General features: G+C 40.7%; 1 protein-coding gene across 1 annotated transcript in view; it reads right to left on the reverse strand.

Annotated features, from left to right (window-relative positions):
• Positions 1-673: 673 nt before the first annotated feature.
• The window catches only part of fut8b (fucosyltransferase 8b (alpha (1,6) fucosyltransferase)), an 87,421-nt gene continuing 65,999 nt past the window's right edge, over positions 674-22,095 (reverse strand). Inside the window, exons 6-10 of the mRNA XM_083933738.1 lie at positions 18,487-18,724; positions 11,577-11,823; positions 4,314-4,490; positions 3,814-3,964; positions 674-2,425 (exon numbers count right to left, since the gene is read on the reverse strand). Coding sequence (XP_083789864.1) covers positions 2,087-2,425; positions 3,814-3,964; positions 4,314-4,490; positions 11,577-11,823; positions 18,487-18,724 — 1,152 coding nt within the window. The 3' untranslated portion in view covers positions 674-2,086. The remainder of the gene's footprint in view (positions 2,426-3,813; positions 3,965-4,313; positions 4,491-11,576; positions 11,824-18,486; positions 18,725-22,095) is intronic.

Here is a 22,095-nt window from a genome sequence, read left to right on the forward strand (position 1 = left end):
TAAAGAGGGATCTGTAATGAAACTCCCAGAGCCCCCTCAGTAGGAAAGTAACAAGACAGCCCATAAATAAGACACACACAACTGGATCATAAACGATTCAGACATGCAGGAAGTAGGATACTAGAGCAGGAAGTCTACCGGTGCGTTTTGGCTCCACTGGGAGACATGTTTGGCATTTGGGGCAGAAATGGCATGTAGCTGTCACAAGGAACTATTTAAATGACGGACGGTAACGTCTCTGTTGAAGGTACTGATCTCTGTCTTCAGTTTGAAATGTAAATGAAAGTCAGATTTAAGAGTTTTTGCTCTGTAATGACTCACTGAATGACTTACTGAATGATTTATAAAACAAACTACAGGTACTTTTGAAGGTAGAAGTGTAGCTCTAATCCCAGCATGCCAAAATGATTTCAATTTCAGAAGCAGAGATTTCAAAAGATGAACTTCAGGTAATGACTTTTACTCTTCAAAAATAGATGGATACCCTTCAGGAAATGAACTCTCCAAATATAGAAACGCCTTGATTCCCAGTTTGTAATGTGTGTAATGTAACTGAAGTATGTTCAGCCTGATTGAACGAGCAGGTGTCACCCGTTAAGAGAAGGAGGAGCAGATGGTGAAAAGGAGAAAAAAAAAATCTGTGTTGGTTTCTCAAGTTTATTCGATCTGTGGTTATCAACGACAATGCCCAAGAACATAAGTTATGAAAAAAAGCCTTCATGATGGGGACTCTGAGTTTGATACGACATAACATTATCATTTTTAAACATGTTTTTCCTCATTTCATTTTAAAACAGCAATGTTAAAAGTAAAAAAACAAACAAACAGATGGACAGAAGAGACAGCAGAGATGCCGAAAAAGGACATTATCTCAGTGGAGTGCTTCTTTTGGTGAGCCTCGGGACGGCTCCTGTGTCTGTGTGTGTGTGCGCACACCATGAGTTCACCATACTCCATATAATCTTACCATTGTTCACTAGAGGTTACCAGCGGAGTGACTGGAGTTCACCATTGTTCCAAGTGCTGGGGGGGAGGGGTGGGGTGGGGGGCTGAGGACAGTCCTCACTGTCACTGCCAGTCTCCTGCTGGCCACACAAACACTATTCAGTCAGAAGGAAAGCCAGAAATAAGAAACACACACTGCTCACCATTAATCAGGCACCAGTCGTGACATGGCCCCTTAGACTTAACACACAGGCACACTTGATCTCACACACACACACACACACACACACGCACCCCACACGCACACACGCACGCACACACCCACACGCACACACATCCATGCACGCATACACACTGTACAGTATGCAATGCACAAGCCCCATACGCACAAAATTAAGACAGTTAAAAACACTTGATAAAAGCACAACTTGGTTTCTTTTTTAAATTAATTGCACATGTAGAGACGAGGTGGAGAAAGCACAGTGAGTGAAGGGGGGGGGGGGCAGCGGGGAGCATGGCAAGAAGAAAATACAGTACATTCAGTAAACAAAAGCAAAACAGGAGAAAAAGAAATTAAAAAAGGCAAGATTAGAATCAGAACCACTGAAAAGAATTAAATAAAAATCAAAACACTCATTTTTTTCCAGTTTGTCATCTTTTTTTTTTTCTCAGTCATTTATTTCGAAGCTCACTCTGGGGTGTGCTAGTCTTATATTAGTCCCAGTCTTGTCTCTGGAGAGCAAGCTCGGTCAGTTGTGTAGATTTTAATAGTTTTCTTGCTGTATTTAAAATCAGTGTTCATGTGTACATCTCTACAGACCCGATGTCAGATACTCGGGCAGGGGGAGTAGTGGTAGGGTGCAAGTCTTCCATGACCTGACATATGCACAAGCATTAACACAAGTGCTCACACACGTTCGCTCGCACATACACACACACACACACACACGCGCTCTCACATAACACACAGAGTGCATTCTCATTCCCATCACCCCTGGGTACAGGCTTTTTCTTTTCTTTCCAGCTTAGCGCACTAAGTACGCCTCTCTCTTCTGTACAAAAGCAGCCTCCTTCCCTAGAATCGGAGTCTGCATGTTTCTCCTCACTCCTTCTCTTCTTTTATTTTTTTTCATTTCTTCTTTTACTTCTTTTGAGAGTTGAGCAGTTTGTCTGCCTCGGGGTACGTTGGGTACTTAACGGTCTCAATTTTCTCTTTGACCTTGTAGGAAGGGTAGAGGCCAGTGCGGCCCAGTTTGCGGTTGATGCCTTTGGAGTATCCGTCCCAGTGGTTGCCGGCCACGCCGATCACGTCGCCAGGCTCCAGGGGAATGTCCTCGCTGTTGCGTGGCTGGTGGGGGTAGATGGCGATCTGGTTGTGGGCGTTTTGACCTCCAAAGTAGTAGATGTCATCAAGGGAATAAAAGAAGGAGGAAGCATCTGGATGCAGTGTCTGCATAATCTCATACGCCACACGGCAGACCTGAGACAGAAACAGAACCAGGGATTAATTTCTGAGATCTATAAATGTGCATGCATGAATCTGCCTTGATCAAAAAGCGTTGGGAGGCCAGAGACCACGTTGGTAGAGGGACAAAAGCACTCCTCACTGTAAGACATATACTTTTCGTTTCAGCCCTGGTAAAAGAGGGATAAAACGGGCTTAGCGATTCATTCCAGTCAGATCCTTGATGTGGACTATTAAACCCAGAGTGTGAACAGGAAATACATGGCTCAGACATTATTTTAGGGTTGGCTGGGAGCCCGTCCACTCCATGTTATAACTCTCTATAAAACAGCACTTTAGAAGCTGAGATGATCGAAATAATGGATGACAAATGCCATTGTGATGTGAAAGCTGTAATAAATGGGCCTTGAGTCATGTGAGAGAAAATGGGACAATGAGGTTGTTGACAATCACAAGTGTGAAAAGGTTCTGGTGTGCCTTGTGACAAACTGGAGACATCAAGTGATGACAGTCTTTCCCACAGCTCTCACGGGCCACTTTAACACTAAACCTTCATCCTTTTGACCTGATTTTGTTTTCTAACGCCCTATTCTTAATTAATCATACAATCAATGTATCTTTGTGTTATTTATTTATTAATCTGTACCAATGGAATAGGATTTTGGTACCAGATGTGTTGGTTTGTGTTTGTAGTATCACGTTTGAGCAGGCTTTGGTTGCATGTGTGTAAACAGTCTGTGTGGAGAGCAGGAGGCAGAACGAATTGGCCAGAATTAAGTCACGTTCATATCAAGTTGATAATCAGACCCAACGCCAGAAATCCTGAAAATATCACCTGTTGCCCCAGAGGCTAAATCGTTGATGGCTTCCAAAACTGATTAATAGTTATCTGTGTTACTTGTAATTTAGTTATACAACTTATTACTATTGAACTGAAACAACAACAATAACCATTTTCAGCGTAACCTCTAAGCATAAGGTCTACTTACTGAAAATATTCAAGAGCTGTCAGTCACACATTATGGCCTTATTAGTGGATGGAGTTAGTTGTTATCCGTTGTTATCACCTGACCTAAGCGTGGAGGTTTGGTGGTCACACATATGTCACCTGATAACAACTGAATCAATCAGCCATGAGATGTGCCTGAAGATCCGGAACATTTCCAGACCTTGTGTTATTGTCTTTTTGTCAAACCAATCATTTATTTTTGACGGTGATTTACGTGTATTCAGAAGCGTGTTAAGGCAGTTTTACAAGCAAGCGTGGATCTGGAGTGGATGTCCGCGTTAGTTTGGACTGCTTTCATCCCAACCTTCAGTTTCATCAAAATACCAGAACACAAAAAAAACCCCACATTTATTTCATGCCGTCTCTAAATGGGGACTGAGGAGAGTGGACTGACCTGTGAGGAAAAGGTGCAGACCAGGAAGTCGGTCTGAGACAGAAAGTGGATGTCCAGGATGACTCCTCTCAGTGAGTTCTCAGTGTAGCGGTTATGAAGGCCCGCCGACCATGAGATGGAGTTATCGCTGATGAACTCATAGTCTGGATACCTGGAAGGGACAAAGAGTTGGGAGTCAGAGTGAGATAAAATCACAAGAGAAGACATACTTCAGAAAGAGAAACTGCAACACAAACATAGAAAAACATATTCTCACAAACCAACTGAACAGACTCACAATGGACGTCAACACACTCACACGCACGCACGCGCACACACACACACACACACACACACACACACACACACACACACACACACACACACACACACACACACACACACACACACACACACACACACACACACACACACACACACACACACACACACACACACACACACACACACACACACACACACACACACACACACACACACACACACACACACACACTGACTTTGTCTTGGCTTCTTGCAGCAGGGATGGATCGTCAGTGGCCAGGTAAACTCGTTTCTTGTCGATGTGGACGCGTCTAGCCAGATTTTGGAACTGCTCCTCCACATGCAGCATGTACTCCTCTATGGGGTGGTAGGCCGCCTCCGTCCCCACTTTATCTGTCCTCCTCACATGGACTCTACAGAGAGACAGGGACACAGACTGGGTTACACACTGGCATCACAACTGCTGTAAAAGAGAACCTTTACTCTCTAATTTCACTGCTCTTTAGTTCGGTTTCATATCATTTATGACAAAGGTGGTGCTGAGTCAAATTGAATTTCAAGGAAATGAAAATTGATGCAGAATCTGCTACACATCAAACTTCTGATGAAGTTGGCGAGCTGAGCTGCAAAACTTTTCAGCAATTTGTTGCTAATTATGCACCAAAAAAACACTTTTCCTTGGTTAAGTTCCCATTAATAGCTAGATTCTGTCTCACACCAGGAGTATTATGACGGACAGAGGCCCTTACATTTGTTCCACCAAGTGTCATTCATGTGGGCTGAAAGAACGTTCTGTTTTACACAATGAAGAAATGTTTGTGCTGTGAAGAAAAACAGCTGGCAGAAGGAGTCGGATTTGTTGGTTGCGTTTGTCCTCTCCTCCTCAGCTCATCGAGGGTTACAGAGCTCACCAGCATGGAAAGCCGACCCCATGTTCTTGTTTTGGAACGAGCTATGTCCGCTCTGGCATTTTATTTAGATTTTATGCGTTGTGTGCGCCATTTCTGAAGCTTTCTTACAACCCAGCAACTGGTCGCTACATTGTTATAAAACTTGACGCAGAGAAAACTCCCTGGGGGCAGGGTCTCTGCAGTTACAGACAACACCACATGCCTCTAGTGGGTCGTAAGTGATGATTGGGAGGGATTCATCTTTATAGGAAATTCCAACTCATTGTGCCTTTAATGCTGAGGCTTGCAGAAACCCACCCATTCTAAGATCGAATTACAAAGAGAGATATCAAGTAACAAATGGTATCTTGTCTGCTTCATCTGAACTAATTTCTGTGTTTGGACAAAAAGGAAAACCTCTTTCTCAGCCAAACAGGATTCGCACAAATGCTTGCATTGTTCTACAGTCACATGTGTTACAAGAAGACACGATCTGTACGGTGTCCTACAGCATTGCATTAAAGAATAGCTGATCCGTAAATAAATCATAATTAAGGAAAACAAGGTGAAAGAAAATCACTGACTGCTAATAAATCAATAACAACACTTACAGCGAAGCTCAAATGGGATGACACTGAAGAACTAATCATTTGATAGGTAGATTGATAGATTACTTCATTGATCCCAAATTGGGCCATTGTTATGTTGCTGCAGCAGGCGACACAGGTATTGCACAGGAAAAGAGAAATATATATCACTTGAAGATAAAGAAAACAAATACAATGAAAGACATAACTACAAGAAGGAACCTCTATAGATTATCTACAGAATAAACAAAGGTATACTAGCCTACCACTAAAATATTAACATAACATACTATATATATAACAGAAATGTGAGCAAAGAGGTAGAGTGGGTTTATGTGCAAATTCACAACGTGCAAGGCTATGCGTGGAGCTGTAAGCTTTTTAATCCTTATCGAAAGAACCCACTTTTATCTCAGTCTTAAACTTGAACGAAAAATCTTAGAAATCATACCAGAGTGCGTGTAAATGCAAACAAAAAAAGACGATGAGAGAAAGGGAAAAAGAAAAAAAGAAAAGGCAAGTGATGACACAGAGAGAAAGAATTTAAGAAATAGAGACAGAAAAACAGACAGACGGAGAAATATCCAAACCAACTGTGTTCTTTTAGGGTGTTTGTCATCGTTTGCAGCAAGTGAGGACAAAGAGAGACTGCTGTAACCTGCTGTACATATGAGAGGAAGAGCACAGCTTGTAAACAAAAGATGGGCGAGAATGGAAACATTTCCTCTCCTGACAGAGAAGCATCCCTCACACTGATGGACGCTGAAACCCAATTTTATTCCATCCGGAACTATTCAATTACAAAACTACCTAGCTGCATCTGCATTGCCCCTTCTGGCCTTGAGGAGCAAATTAAATTTCAAAATCGAAGAGGAAAAAAAAGAAAAAAAGAGAAGAAGTCAATTTTCAACCTTGTGCATTTTCCCCCCACATTCACACCGTTCCACCTGGGAGCTGCCCAGTTCAACCTGCTCTCTAGTGCTGACCAATGAGAAGCTCCGCTGGGACAAATGGGGTCAACATGATTTTTAAGGACACTGGTAAAGAATATTAGTCTTTCTCCATTTGGGATTTCCCAGTTGCTTAAAGGATTTAAACTGGTTCTCTAACCTAAAGGCTGCTTCTAGCTCTTCTGTGGGAATGAGGCAGAGGAAGAAGAAGTAACAAGATGAGTCAAATGTTCAGAGAAAGAAAGAATAAACAAGCTGTACCTATTTCACCACTGGTCTGTGATCAGTCAGTGACTTGGGAACCGTGGCGGCAGAAATAGACTGTATTTATGTGGAAAATAAAACCCAAATAATGAAGTTAGGACAGGTGGGTGAGTGGGCACTGGGATGTCTGTGCCTTTCATTTGGTGTCTCTCTGATCGGACAGAGGTCTTGTCTCCAGGCCTTCCCATCCTTTGTCAGGGTCCCTCTCTCCTGCTCCCTCATGTCTTTCATGCCTACAGTTTTTTGTTCCTGTGAACCCTCTTTTTGTCTTGCCCTTTTCTCAGCAGAGGCTGCACTGAGGCATTGCTGAGCTCTTAGCCACCCCCTCCCCTTCCTCTCTCGTCTCCCGTCCCCGGCACTCTCCCACACTACCGCCACAATAATTCAATTTATTTCTCTCTATTCATACAGCACTGGCACGGCAGGGCAATCCTCATGGTGGGCGTAAAAGCATACATTAGAGACATCAAACACACCCACACTAGACACAGCAAGTGCTGATTCGGGCAGATTGTGACAATACCACGAAGACAGAATAAATGATTTGTTTGACAATGACCTCTGGATGCCTATCAGGATGCATATTACCATATTACATCTATACTTGCTGTAGAATCACTGCTTATGCAACATGCACTTTGACATCAAAACATGTCAAAGTGATTTATTGCCACTGTTCATAATTGCAGATGGCTGACGTATTCAAGGAAAGTCCAACATAAAGAGTCTTATTTAGGGGTTGGGCCACCATGTGCCACCAGAACAGAGTTAATGTTCTTGAATTGTAAAAGTCTGTGGGAGTTTAATTTGTCACTCAGCGCTTTACTTTTTGCAGAAGTAATAGATGACAGACTTAAACTTGTTCTCCAGTTGCGATACAGTCTCACGTCAAATTTAGTGGTTCATTTAGTAGAGATCTTTGAAAATGTTGTGATACATTGAATGGGATCGCTTGCTGTGATGAAGATTTATCTTCAACTCTGCAGTTCCCATCAGACTCTCTCAGTGAATTGTTTTTGATTTTGTGGAACAAAACTTCACTGTTCTGGTTCACTCTTATTTGTGTCATAGAACATGCAGCAGGCAGTTCTGTAGGTAGCAACTAGCTGGTGAACAGAGTGGACTTGGTGGAGACCCAAACAAAGCTAAAGGGAGAATGAATACTGGACTCACGTGGCTAGAAAAATGACTGGAGATGGATCAAAATAATATTCTGTATCTGCCTAATATGTAAAAATTAACAGTTCTCTTTAGTAACTAACAGCTACTTAAAGTCCATCATATTAACATTAAATCAATATTGTGTTCACAGTTGTTTACCTTCCAAGGCAAGGTTAAAATTGAATTATTTGTCTTGAGTACAACAGAAGCATACTTAATTACTAAGATACCACGTCATAAATAACACTCAACATTTACTGATTTTGGTCAAAAAGTACCTGTTTTTTTTGTAAAGTAGGGGATGAGTTTAACAATTTTCTCATTTTTATTTTTTGTGTCTTTGTGCAACCTTTCTACAGTTTCATATGCAAATTGTATTTTTTAAATCATGTGATAACATTTGTGTTTCTATTAGTATTATTATACAGTATGTTGTTGTATTATTGATTTTTCAATAGAATTTTTTTTTGCCTGTGTTTTACGCTGAGACACTCTTTTTTCAAAAAATACATAATAAATTGTAATTGTATTTCCTTATTCAAAAAAGATATACACAGTAAATCCATCTCTTGGTAACCACGTTGCCATAAGGCTACTCTAGTATCTAGAAGCAGTATCTCTACTCTCTCGCTCTCTGTCTGACTCTCCTTACTACCATTAGGAAGCATTAAATAGTGGCAGAATATAGCTGTGCTGATAGCTGCTTTTAGTCGGGGCTTCCAGCCTTCTTGCAGCTTGTGTCCAAAGGGAGCAGCAAGAAGAGAGTGGTGATGGTGGTGACCGATCTGGTGGGGGTCGGCTGGCGGTTGTTGGGTGCTCTGGGGACAAGCTGCCTTTCTATCCCTCTTGGTAATTTTTCCATCAACCCCTGCATCTTCCACTGCTGCAGCCCTCTCGCCTCTTTTTTGCATTGACACTATGAACCCCCCCCCACCGCACACACACAAAGCCTTCCCCCACAGTCCTGATAGAAGTGCACAGGCACTTTGTTGCGACATCAGTACAGAGTGGAGTGGATGTATCAAGAGCTGAGAAGGGATGAGGAAAAAAAGGGAGGAAAACTTTGTTCTACCCAGCACATCATTTCAATAAGCCTTTCCCCAGTGATATGGGGGAGAAAAGGGTGGCATATATGAGTGTATGGAGGGGTGGGAGGGATGGCAAAATGGGAAACACATAGAACAGTGATAGATATGAGTTTTAAACTATGAGTGCAAGAGAATTGTGGGTAGGGATGTGTGCCCGGGGAACGTGAGGGAGAGGTGAGTGTGAAATATAAAAATTTGAAAAAAAAATCTTGAAGCAGGATGAACAAATGAAGATGAAGCAACAATCACAAATGAGAGAACGGGAGAGGATAGGGGGATTGTAAAGTTGGGATGAGTCACAGAAAAAAAAAAATGAGGAAAAAAAGGGGGTGGAGAGTGAAACAGGGCTGGAAGAAAGAGATGGTAGCTACCGCTGTGATGAAAGGCGAGAGGTAAAAACCAAAGACAAGAGCATCTGTGAAAAAAGAGAGGGAGAGAGAAGGAACCAGAGTCTAACAAGAGGGAGTGACAACTCAGCAGGACAGTAAAAGTTGCAGCAAACGTAAAAAAGAATGTGAGAAAAAAAGGAGTTATGAAGGGTGAAAAGCTGGTTCACAGACCATATGTAACACAATGGATGTGAGAGTTATGAAGGGGCTGACAGAACTAAACCAGGCTGACTCCACAAACTATAGAATATAACTCTTAGTGTTTGTTTTAAACTCCTTCCTTTACCAGGCGGGTGGAGTCATGGGACAGTGCAGAAACATTAAACAATATTCGCAAAGTATCTCAAAGACAGTTCATATACTTTCCTATGACTGACAGCTTACCAGTCATTATGTGAATTATCCTAATATGGTAAATTGCTTCAATCTGCTGGACCAGATGGGTTAAAACAACTGTGGAGAATTATCTGCAAAATCCTATTTGATGCCGATATGAAGTGCTGCTCAAATATGGGTGGAGTTATTTATGAGTCAAGAGAGGCTGGCAGACATAATATGAATGTCCGTTGACTGACCGCCTGACAGGGAAATAAATGAGGAAAAAAACAATTAAACGCCCAACCCAAAGCAGTTATCAAAGTGTCTTACAGTATTGTGACTGTACACATTCCCGTTTTGGGGTGGCCTTCATGTGAACTTAACACCTCAAATACTTTCCATAGATGGAAACTAGATCATAAAAAGTTCCAAGTCAGTTTCTGGAAACAGCACAATACTAAGTAGTCACAACCAAAGCCAAGACTGAATCAAAGACTGAAATCAGACCTGATAACGATATATTTTTGGAAGGTTGGTATTGTGTCATGTGCAGCATTTATGCCAAGTTTCATGCAAAGTAATATCTAGGTGTTGTACTCAGGTTTCACAGCATCTTGTGTTGGAATATGGAGACTATCGTGTCTGCAATGAGGAAGTGCTCCTGTGCTCTCATATGGATTGGATTGTTAAAAGATATGGATGGCTCTGGTGATGGCAATGTTGGTCGGTCGGCCTGTCTACCACTTTGGTCCTGACTGAAATATTATTAATGCAAGGAAAAATTGTACATTCATGTTTCCCAAAGAAACATACATATACAATCCACTCATTTTAGCACTCCCATAAGCTTTAATTTAGCACCATCTTCAGATCAAAATTCTTAATTTGTCTTATAATTTGGTTTATGACAAAAAAAACAAAAACAAGAACAAATCAGCTGTACTTTGTGTTTAATGCTAATTATAATATATGATGCTCATGTTCCATGTAATAAAGGAATATATCATCATGTACAACAGTACAGCTCACTGACGTGACGCTTTTGGACACAAAGGAGCATAAGGAATAAGAGGGTTTGGCAACACAATAATTGCTAGTGGTTTATATTCATTGTTGTTTTTCATCTTTTTGTGCGATTTGTTGACAATAAGAGAAATAAAGAATATAGCCAGCCTTATCCTTTAATCAACAAAGAATACTGAAGATAAAAGAAAAGCTGCTAGGCTGCTATTCATTTTTAATGCAGCCATTAACTGGGTTATAAGCTCCTCTTTCCTTGTCTTATTCGGTTTTGCTGACTTTAAAATGTGTCAGAGAGGCTTTTACTTTTCACTTATTTAATTGCTTTAGCAACAATATCAGATCAGGAGGTCTTCAGCATTAAATGGCTTGGATTGGACTAAAGTCTAAAAACCCTCATGGGGACAGAATGAGACATATCATACCACCGCTATTAGAAAGAAAACATAATGATGCAATTTCTTTAATCGAGTTGATTTGCATGAATATGAGCTTTAAGAGTGTAAAGCAGGAAAGTAATTAAAAAGCAAATGCAAATGCTAAAGGTAGAAGATTTCTCAAACAAAACCATGAAATGAAGTTACTTTTAATACTATTGAATTAACCTAATATGAACCTCACCCAAAGCAGTGTTTGTATTCCACCACAGCCCTTAGGGCTATGTCTTTGTTTTTTTCTCCCTATGCATTCTATTTGCTCTGATTGTAAATCATTGTGCACTTTATTGTAGAGATTGCAAGAGTAACAGTCATTATCATTGAGTGTTTATTACCACAGAAAAATTAGAAAACAAAGCGACATAAACTGAGACGTGATAGCTGGCTGATCTTACCCGATGATGGGGTGTTTGAAGCCCAGCTTGGCAGTGGTCTGCTGGATCTCCTTCTCTAGCCATGTCTGTGGGCGCACCAGGTACTTGACAAACTGGGACACCCACCAGACGGAGGGGTCGCCATGCAGACGGTGCAGGCGTGGGGCCAGGTCCTCTGGGATCGCCAGGGGCAAGTAGGGGGGCCGAGGGTGGAGACTGTCCACTATAGGCAACTCCACAACCTGGACATCTTTATCGTGGGCCTCTCCTGGAATAACCACAGTGGAGCATGTTGAGTATAATACACTTAATATTCAATACTTTTTCAACGTTTTTGACAGCACAACTCACGTTTGACAGCACAACTCTATGTTCATTATCATTTATGCAAACAATACTTTTGTCTATCATCAATTATTTCATCTATAATATATCAGAAATTAGAGAAAAATCTTCTTCACAGTTTCCCAGAGCCCAAATGAATATCTTCAGAATTGCCAACAGTACAAAACCCAAAGATGTTCCATTTGTGATGATAAAATACAGACAAATGCAGCAAATGCTCACATTTGAGAAGCCAAAGCCAGCAAGTTTTTGGAATTTCTGGTTGATGGTTGATTTAAGTGATTAATGGATTATCAAAATTGTTGGTGATCTATTGTCTGCAGATTGACAAAATGTTTTAGCACTACTCAAGTTTTCAAAATAATGTTTACGGGCTGGACTGAGGTTTTCAAGATAGAGAGTGTAATACATTGCACAGATTGTAAAGCCTTTGAAAAACATTTGTGATTTTGGGCTGTGTAAATAAAATTGACTTGACTTGACTGAGTGTAAGACAACAGTTAGGAAAGCCAAAGACTAATTTGACTCATTTTCAGTTCTGATGGAAATCAGATTTACCTGCTCGGGTAAGACAAATTGCACTTTTTATTCTTTTCTTTTTTATGGATATGTTTTAGTTTGGAGACAAGCAAGTTGACAGCATAGCTTTCTGTCAAATAATTACGAAACATTACTAGTATCTGCAGGTTCACAGAGCCTGTCAGTGTCTTTTTTTTTTAATGAAATAACTGATACATCATTTTACTCTGTCAAAATAAAATATGTTCTGATAAACATCCCCAAAGCAATTTCAGTCAAAAGCAACTGGACTTGGTTATTTGTCTAGGGAGAAGTTTCACCTCTCATCCACGAGGCTTCATCCGTTCGTGTACACATCTGACCAGGCTGGGACTGGTCTTCCTAGACAAATAACCAAGTCCAGTTGCTTTTGACTGAAATTGCTTTGAGGATAACGATAACCTGGACAAATGAGAACATTCACAGGCTTGTTGTGATACACAGATATTTCAGCATTATTTTCAGCCCTATTATATTCATTCCTGTTCACTTTCCAGTATAAATCCAAATCCCCCAACCCCTGAGTCCAGCTTTTTTGATTGACAGCTGCTCTTTGCCTGTCCTTGCTTAAAGGCCAAGGTAAGCTCCTTTCTATCAAGGCTGTGTAGGGCCAGGGGCTGATGCAAGGACTTGGACTGGAGGAGTTGGGGTGGGGAGGTGGGGGTAGTGGTTTGGCTTTGGCCCCTTCAGGCTGAGTCCTGCTTGGCAGAAGCCCTGGGCAAAGGGTTGAGCTGGACTGATTATGAAGGTCACCTCTCCGGGCAGAAGAAAGCTGCCGTGCACTGCCAGAGCTCCTTGCACATCAAGGCCAACTGTCCATACAGTACAAAGATCCATATAGTGAGTATATATATTTATAGATGTGCATGACACACACCTGCACGTGTGACCCAAGCTAAAACACAAATACTTACAAGCATGCAAACATGCATGAAATGTACCTGAAAGTATACGCACATGAACATGCATATGTGTGGTGTCTTATGAACAGAAGGGAAAGCGATGATCCAACACTTACAACTAAAGGGGATCCAAATAAAACAACAATAAAAAGAAATGTGCATTCACACATACACACACACACACACACACACAAGGAGCCCCAGCTAATCTCATCGCACCAGAAGGGATATGCCTGGCAGACAAAACCTTCACTCTTTTTTCAGCCTTAAAACCCGAGCAGAGTTTTGGGTGCATGTGTGTGTGTGTGTGTGTGTGTGTGTGTGTGTGTGTGTGTATGTGTGTGTGTGTGTGTGTGTGTGTGTGTAAAAACCCCTGATTTACACAAAAACAAGTTTGAGGCCTGTGTTCTGTCAGACTTAAGTGGCTTCTCTAACTGCCACAGACAGGCCCTAATACAGCTGCAAACACATCCACAACACACTTCCAAATAAACAGCATAATGAGTCATTAAAAATGGCCTTTCATAGAAAGGGTACATAAAAAAACATGTGAAAAACAAGGACAGAAACAGAGGCTTCAATTTATGAGTGTGTATGCCTGAGCATGAACTGAATATGAATTGGTAGAAGCATTAAATATTGAACAGAAAAAATATTCCCAGGTCTGTCTTTGCTTATATAACAGCATTGGCATGATTCTCATATGGGGGTACGGGCATATTTTGAGGCCTGCACTTGGCACAAATGTACAGAGATGCAGTATGTCTGCCTCCCACAGCTACTTAATTAGATCACAAAGCTCTTTTAAATTTCATTTCAACTCAAGAGTATCTGCATACATTTTACTGCAAGCAATTTGACTTGAAGCAAATAGGTCTGCACTGACACAACATTTCTACACTGATTTTAAGCCTATGATGTATACTCAGCCTCATAAATATTTCAGAAGATTAACATGGCTAAGAAAACCGGAGAACCAAGTGACACCAACCCGACACAAAATACGTAGCCTCTCCATTCATTATACATTTGAGATGGAGTTTATGAACTTGGAGAACTCTTGTTCCAGTCTTTACATGGCAGAGAACATTTTGTCTCTACTGCTGCTCTCAGACTCATAAGGCAGTAATATCTCTACAGAGAACCTCAAAGGAATAAACTCACTTTGGCAAATTAGCGCTTTGATCAACGAACCATTGTTCCACAAGAAGACTGGTTTCCCCTTTGTGTGTTCAGAATTTAGTCTGTTATACCAGGCCTGCAAGATGGTGCTAAGCTCTTTCAAGCTGTTCATTGAATGTAAAAGTTGTAGTAAAACAGCAACATGCACCAATGGCTTAATAGACAGAAAGGCTGGGTCTAAAATTCATTACTTTCTTTTGGTGTCTGCAGCACCAAGAATCTAAAATTGTCAAGTATTAATCTCTGGTATTGAATGTCTTTTCAGGTTTGTAGCCATAGTTCCAAACCAAAGCCTTTTTGTTGGTCAGTTTTAGACAAAGTTTTATTCAGGCAAAGTTTTTGTACAGCACCAGGACTCTGGTGATGACCTACTAGATATACATTGTCCAAATGATATTAAACTCCCGTATATATTTCTAAAACGGTTCCAGCGCAATTGCTGAAGTTATTAATAAAATGAGAACATACTACAGTTTATTTCCTTTGTCAAGTATTAAATTTACATGAGTATAAAAAAATACTATCATGTGGTTATTTAGTTACTGAATTACCAAAAAACAAGCTACATTGTGATTTATGTGGTTATCAATAGGTTATAGATAGAAAATTAATGGTAGATTTTGGCAATATTGCCCAGCCCTTAGCCCTAGTATTAAGTATCCAATCCAAGAGGGAGACAAGGAGGGTCAACCTTTATCAAATATTCCCATTGCATAATCAAAATCTAATAAAACAGATTCAGATTTGTAGTAGTAGCTCCTCCCACTTGTCAGGCAAAGTTCTTGTCAGGATGCTTGTGTCTGGACAGTGTTTAAGCTTTGATAACTTCGGCTTCTTTTATTAAATGGGAAAAACACATTTCAAAAAATAAATTATTGAAAAGAGTAGTTTTGGCGTTAGAACCAAAATGTGGTGGCGCATGCAAATGGTTAGCCTGTAAGCTATGATTATTTTAATGTGGATTGATTGGATTGTAATGTTTTGTCTTTCCCCACTTCCCATTCAAGGGAAGGAGGGAATCAGCAGGTCCCATAATGACTTTATCGCTATCTTTTATCTCCACCCCCACAAAGCTCTATGTTTTCTAGACAGAAATACCCTGTCACAGATGCATATTCCATGCTTCCTCTCTCTGTCTATAAATGACTCCCATCCTCGGGGAAAGGAAGTGGGCTAACCATGTAAAGATACAAGAGGTAAGGTGGTTATCTGGTTGGCTGATACATGTAATACCAACTATATCAATTTCCCACATCATGACAACCAGGGCTTGACATTAACACCCGCCCACCCACCAAATGTGGGGGAATTTCAGCTGTGGCGGTTAAAACAGTTGCTCCTACTCGCCACTTTGGCTGGTTGAATTTAACTGTAGTCTTCTCAAAGGTCATCTGAATTAATAAACTCTTGGCAAAGTGATACAATTATTACACTACAACTCCCATGAGCACCCTTGACGGATGACACTTCAGTGTTTGATGGGCAAAAAAACCCAGTTAAGTTGAGAAACACAGCTACAACTAGAGAAGTAGATCTAGGCGTGATTAGCAACTATCGATATGTGGTGGAAAAAGAAAAGAGTCTTCAATGACAAGTGGAAGGCAGGCAGAGAGTGGCTCACATATGATGGCTTTAGGAAAACAACAAAGTACTGCTCAGATTGTATTTTCTTACAGCGGGGAAAAAGCAAAAGGGGTTTCCTTTGTGATTTGTAATACAAACTTCAAGTTTGAAACTGTAAAGAACATGAAGTTTCAGTAACTCTAAATCTAATAGATGGGGAAAAGAATGTCATGATCGTCTAATGTTTTGAGATGCACCTGTACGTGATTGCTGCTTAGATATCCTGTATAAAGAGTAATTACTAAGGCTTTCAATTAAAAATATTTAAATGGACTATGTTTTATGAAATGTATGTATTTGAATTGCATTAGACTTTAGTGTGTATTGTTGTAATAAATGCTGACAGTTTTCATCTTGCCAGGATTTTTTTCAGTAGAGTTATCTCTCTAATTAATCTTCTACATCCCTGCAACAATTTTTTTTTTTATGGATAAGAAGCTGCCCTTTATAAAGGGTATTTTTTCTTGATATACCATATATACAAATTTGTGGCTAGTGAGAATGCTGAGTGATTGGTAACTTTTGAAAACCACTAGCCACAGTGGCTGGTGAGCAGCAAATGTCAAGCCCTGAACACAACAATACAAAGACTAAGTATGGCAGTATGCTCATCCCATATCTAATTGAAGGTGACCACCAAGGATTGGTGGCATTAACCACAAACTGATACAGCAGAGAGGATGAGAAGGGTTCAGGCGTAACACAATTAGACAAGTTTTCAGTGCATTCAAATGCTGTAATTGTGCTGGCATGGGCGAACATTCCACTTAATTAGTGAGATATTCAATGTATATTTAGCATACTTATTAATGCAAGGGTTTAGTATCCTTCTGGTCCAGTGCCCCAAGGAAGGGTCTTGCCTTCACTGTTAACAAAACATGACCACAGGCATGGCAAAGTACCCAACAGGCCTATATTTGATATGCATAGCTAGTTAGCTGGCTTGGTCAACAGAAAGTACTGCCTCTGCAAAATACAAGACTTTAAAAGGGTAATGCAGAATGCTAAAATGCCTGGGGAGTGGCGTTTGTAGTGAGATGGCTGTTGGATGCGAGCGGCCAGATGGCATATATGGATCTATAGGAGCCTGTTTGTAAGACAGACACCAGAGAAAGACATTAGATAGTGAAAAAGGACACATGAAAGGCAGGAGAATAAGAAAAGGGAAGGCGCTAGGAGAGTAGCAGATAAGAGGGGAGCGCCCAGGAGAGCACAAGTCAAATGAAGCGATAGGAGAAAAATAATAGAGTAAAATATAGAGCTGAAAGAATGCGGGGAGGAGAACAAGAAAGCAATGAGCAAGAAATGATAAAGAGGAGGAGAGAGAGGCAAGCACAGTCTCATAGTCAAACTGATTATTTACAAATGCTTTGATTTTGTCAGCTTAACAGAGGAAAACACACCTAACCTGTTGGATTATCCATTAATCATATCAAAATTACAATTTCAACACAAGTCTGTGTGGGTTTTGCTACTGTAAAGGTACCGGTGAGAACATGAAAACATGAAAGAGAAACCAATAAGTTCAGTTTGAAGGCTAATTACATGCCATGAATAGAGGTTTACATTCCATTGTGGTCTCCACTGAAATAAATTCCTCAGTACTAGAAATATTTGATTAACTGATATACAACACTTGCTTCAAGAGCAGAGCAGTGAACCTATGCTCAGGGGATGGTCAGTTCAAGCAGACTTTCACTTACATGCTTTAAGACAAGCACAGTTTTCACATTCAACTCTAGGATAAATACTGACGTCAAAGTGGATTTTTGGCAGGAAAATGTTCATGTTGCATAAGACGATCTTTTAATGTGAAAATATGAGATCCTGAGGGTAATTTCTGTTGTCGTTGATGGTCCAAGATAAAAGATATTCTTATTGGACATAAAATGATTCCCAACTGTGCAAGAAGCCAGAGCTAACAAATAAAACAACACTTCTGCAAAACTTATTCCCTACAGACGCTCCGAGTAGAAGCTTACCGTAGGTCAGAGAGAAAGCAGGATGTTTACTGAAATCAAGTCACAGGATTTCTTGGCAATAAAACCTTTGAACAGTAACCCGCTGCTGCTACATTGGCCGCCAAAGGTGCTTTAAAAGGAATTGCACAGTCCTGCTTAGCCAGGGAATTCACACTTTTGTCGTAGCAGCACAAAAGAAGGGTCTGGCAAAAGCTATCTTTTAGCAGAGATGGACCAAAAAAAACGAAACAGCGCGGGTTTTTTTATTATCAAGCAACCAATCACAGTCATTAGCAGGCAGCATTGAGGCTACGGCTGTGTGTAGCTCACACTGGTAAAGGTGTGTGCGTGTGTACCTACCTGACCAGTGACCAGTGGTGGCCCCAGAGCGGTCGGTGCAGGTGTTACTGACGGGCAGGAAGACGGTCTCCCACCCGCCGGGGGCGTAACGCCAGTTGTGGGACTCCAGGATGAGTGTGCGTTGAGTGCCGTAAGCGATCATGAAGCAGTAGACGACATGGTGGAGCTGGCAGCCATAACCACAGCCTTTATTGATGTTACACACTAGCTTTCTCGCCTTACTGCAGTCTGGAGGGTTCTGGGAGGAGGAGAGGAAGAAATGTTTCAACATTTTATTTTTTTTTATTGCTTGACCTTCTTCTTGTATCTTTCAAAGCTCTGCTCTCTGACTTGTAATAACACATGGCTGATATTGTTTTCTTTGTTCCTTGTGCCTGCCCGTCTGTCTGTCTCATATTCCACTTTGCTCTAATTTTATACCTGTTCACTCTTTTCCTCGATTTGCCTCTCTCTCTTTACCTGACAGTTTGTTTTTGTCTTCTTCTCTCTCTGTGACAGCCTTCTGTTTCCCTCTTATTTTTAAAGGATAATACTGGTGATGTCTAATATTTTTTATATTTTATTGTAACAGGTATTGTCTGTGTAGTCAAAGCACAGCAACAACAATCATATATTTAGGGCTTGAGTTCCAATGACAGGGGGAAGTTGGAAATTATAAAGAGATGGATGGAGACTCTGGGATTTGTTGACAATAAGAAATTCACCAGTCTGATCCTTTGATATCTCTTCCTGAATTTCTTTTTTTGTTCTTGACTTCTCTTATTCACTAACCCCTTTTTCCTGCTCTTTTTGCTAAGCCCTTTCCCTCATAATCTCTTTATTTTCCCTTTCCCGTCTCTGTTGTACCACTCTTCTTTCCTCCTACCCCTTTCTCTCTGATACTCAACCGCCTTCTCCTTTTCCTACGCTCTCTCAACGATTCCCTGCTTCTTTGTCTTCTCATAAATTAGCTTCGATATCATACGAAGTCTAAGGGGAAAAATACCAAATGAGAGACGCTGGGGGAAGGAACAAGGATTTTTCCTTTTTTGTGTATAAAAAAAGAAAGAAAGAAAAGTGGAAACCAACAGAGTAACACATGCTGTGTTGTCGATGGGTTGCAGGGCGGTTTGTGATTTGCTCGGCAGCCGGTCTGAGCGACTCCGCAATGCCCATGCCAACCAGCTTCCTAAACAGCAATTACGGGCTGATGGGAGTGTTTTCCTCATTAGGCTGCTGCAGCTGTGGATGGTTCACAGTAATCAGGCCGTGCGGCACCCACCGGCTAACGCTGCCTATCGCACACTAGCAGGAGAGGAAGAGGAAAGGAGAGGGAAGTGGAGAGGAGAAGTGATGAGAGGATAAAAAAAACAGTGGAGATGAAACGGGAAAGGGGGAGAGGCAGAGAGAGAAGGAGGAGAGGAGGAGGAGGGGAGGAGACTCCTTTAGGTGCTGAAAACTGATTACCACCACTGCTGTTTAATAACATGAGCAGAGTACAGCAGCCATCGAGCTGACAGAACAAGCCACACAGGTATTTCCCTGGAGTTACAGGCTGCTGGTTCACGACTAGCCCCATAGGTGTAAGCTAACTTACTGTGCTAATAATCTACAATGACGTCCTGACAAGAGAACTTGCGTAAAGCTTTTCTTTTGACAGAGCTCGACATCTGAGCCACATGTCTGGATGAGATCAATGTGAGGAATGAGCCGTGTGGCGTGGCGCAACCATTGGATCCCTGGTTGATGGCGGTGAGCTGGAATGACTCTGAAGCACTGAGAGACTGGGTTCAAGGATAATGACGGCAGATGCATGCACAAAGGCAACCTCTGAGTACCGCTCTGTACTGTAGGTTAAGTGCCTGTTCAAATGGTGTTCTTTTTGAGTGTAAAACATAGAGCCAGTCGCAGAGTGATTCAATTCAGAGAGACCACAGGGATATTGTTTATGTAGGGAATATGGCTGTGAACAACTGGATAAGAGAACTGGTGTCGAGCTCAGGTAATATTCACTGTGACGCTCATATCCCAAAACAGAGCGGAGGATGAAAGGAAGCTGCGGACACTTTAAGAAGCCTGAAGTGCATACATTTTGTGTAGGTCAATGTCTGTTTTGCTACTCTCTGTTGCCAGCTGATTTACACTAGATCCAGCTCATTAAAGTCTTTGCATTTTCTTCATGGACGCCTTTAAGGGAAAACCACCTGTAGTGCACAGGTGGTAACACATTTTTCGCTTGAAGTAGAAACCGTGCATCATTTAGAAGGAGTGGGTAGCGGGAGTACTAACATCCCCAATGACTGAACGATCAAAGAGCTCCACCAAGAGAAAACCCAAATATTATCATCAGAAAATCTAAGCAAGAAGACATTAAATGTCCAATATGGGTAAAAGTGAGAGTCACAGGTCTTTTTTCATTATACAACATGTTAAAGAGCTACATAAATACTGTTAAAGTATCAAAATGCTCAATCATCAGAGAAATACACTCAAAACACTGAAACATTTACTTTGTCAACAGGTTCTCCTAAATTGCATTATGTTGTTTGAAAGCAAACATGTTGAGGTCTTGTAAATGAATGGACAAGACATGTTTATGCTTACCCAAATGAAGTCTGTTATGTAATATGGACTTAAATAATATATTTACAGGCTACATATTCTATGTTAGTCCTTTCAACATATATCATATTTGTAGAAGTAAAATCATTTATGTTCAAATAATTTAAGTTTTCATTTAGTTTTTCTTTTATGAATTAGTTTGACATATTTCTAATCTGTCAACAGGTTCCACAAATATGCATTTGGTACAACAACATATTTCTATTATTTGCTTTTTTCACCAACACAGCACGGATTTAATACATTTTTGGCATCACAGGTGTAACATATACTTACAGCTGCAACTAACAGTCGATTAATCCCATTTTTTGATGACTCAATAGTTTTGAGTAGGAGGAAAAAGGCTCTTGGTTGGGACCTAAAAAGATACTTAAGGTTTCACCTTACTATATCAATGTCAGAAAATGGTAAAAACAGTTTCCTAAAGTCCAAATGACTAATCAATTCATAAAAATATAATAAATGAATGAATAATTGACATATGTATCAATAATAAATCATTTGTTAGTTGCAACCCTACATATAATAAGACACACTTTCAGTTGGCAACATTATAGTACGATAAATATGCATAATCAAGTCTTGTGGATTGACAGTATTTTATTCCAGATGGCTGAACTAACAATCATTGTGTTACTGTAACACAAGTTCATTAACTTACAAGACCTCAACACTTCGGTTTTAAACTAATCTAATACGATTTTGTAGAACCTAGAATACAAGAAAATGCTCTTGTATCTTCTTTTTTAAAGATTTTTTGGGCCTTTTTCATGCCTTTATTATTATAGGACGTGCTGCTGCAGTGCAGTCAGTCATTCCTCAGCTGTATTGATGCAGAGAGCACAAGACCCTTAGATGCTGATAAATCAGAGCAGACTTGGATTTTTCGAGAGGCGGAATTAAAGAGAGAGGCGCTGAAACAGAACAAATATATAGGTATATTCAGACAGACAATGTGAAACAAATCACACTAAGTTCAAGTAGAAACCCCAAATTCAATTATGAACC

The sequence above is a fragment of the Echiichthys vipera genome (genome assembly GCF_963691815.1).
Source record: "Echiichthys vipera genome assembly, chromosome: 19".
In the NCBI taxonomy this organism is placed as follows: Eukaryota; Metazoa; Chordata; class Actinopteri; order Perciformes; family Trachinidae; genus Echiichthys; species Echiichthys vipera.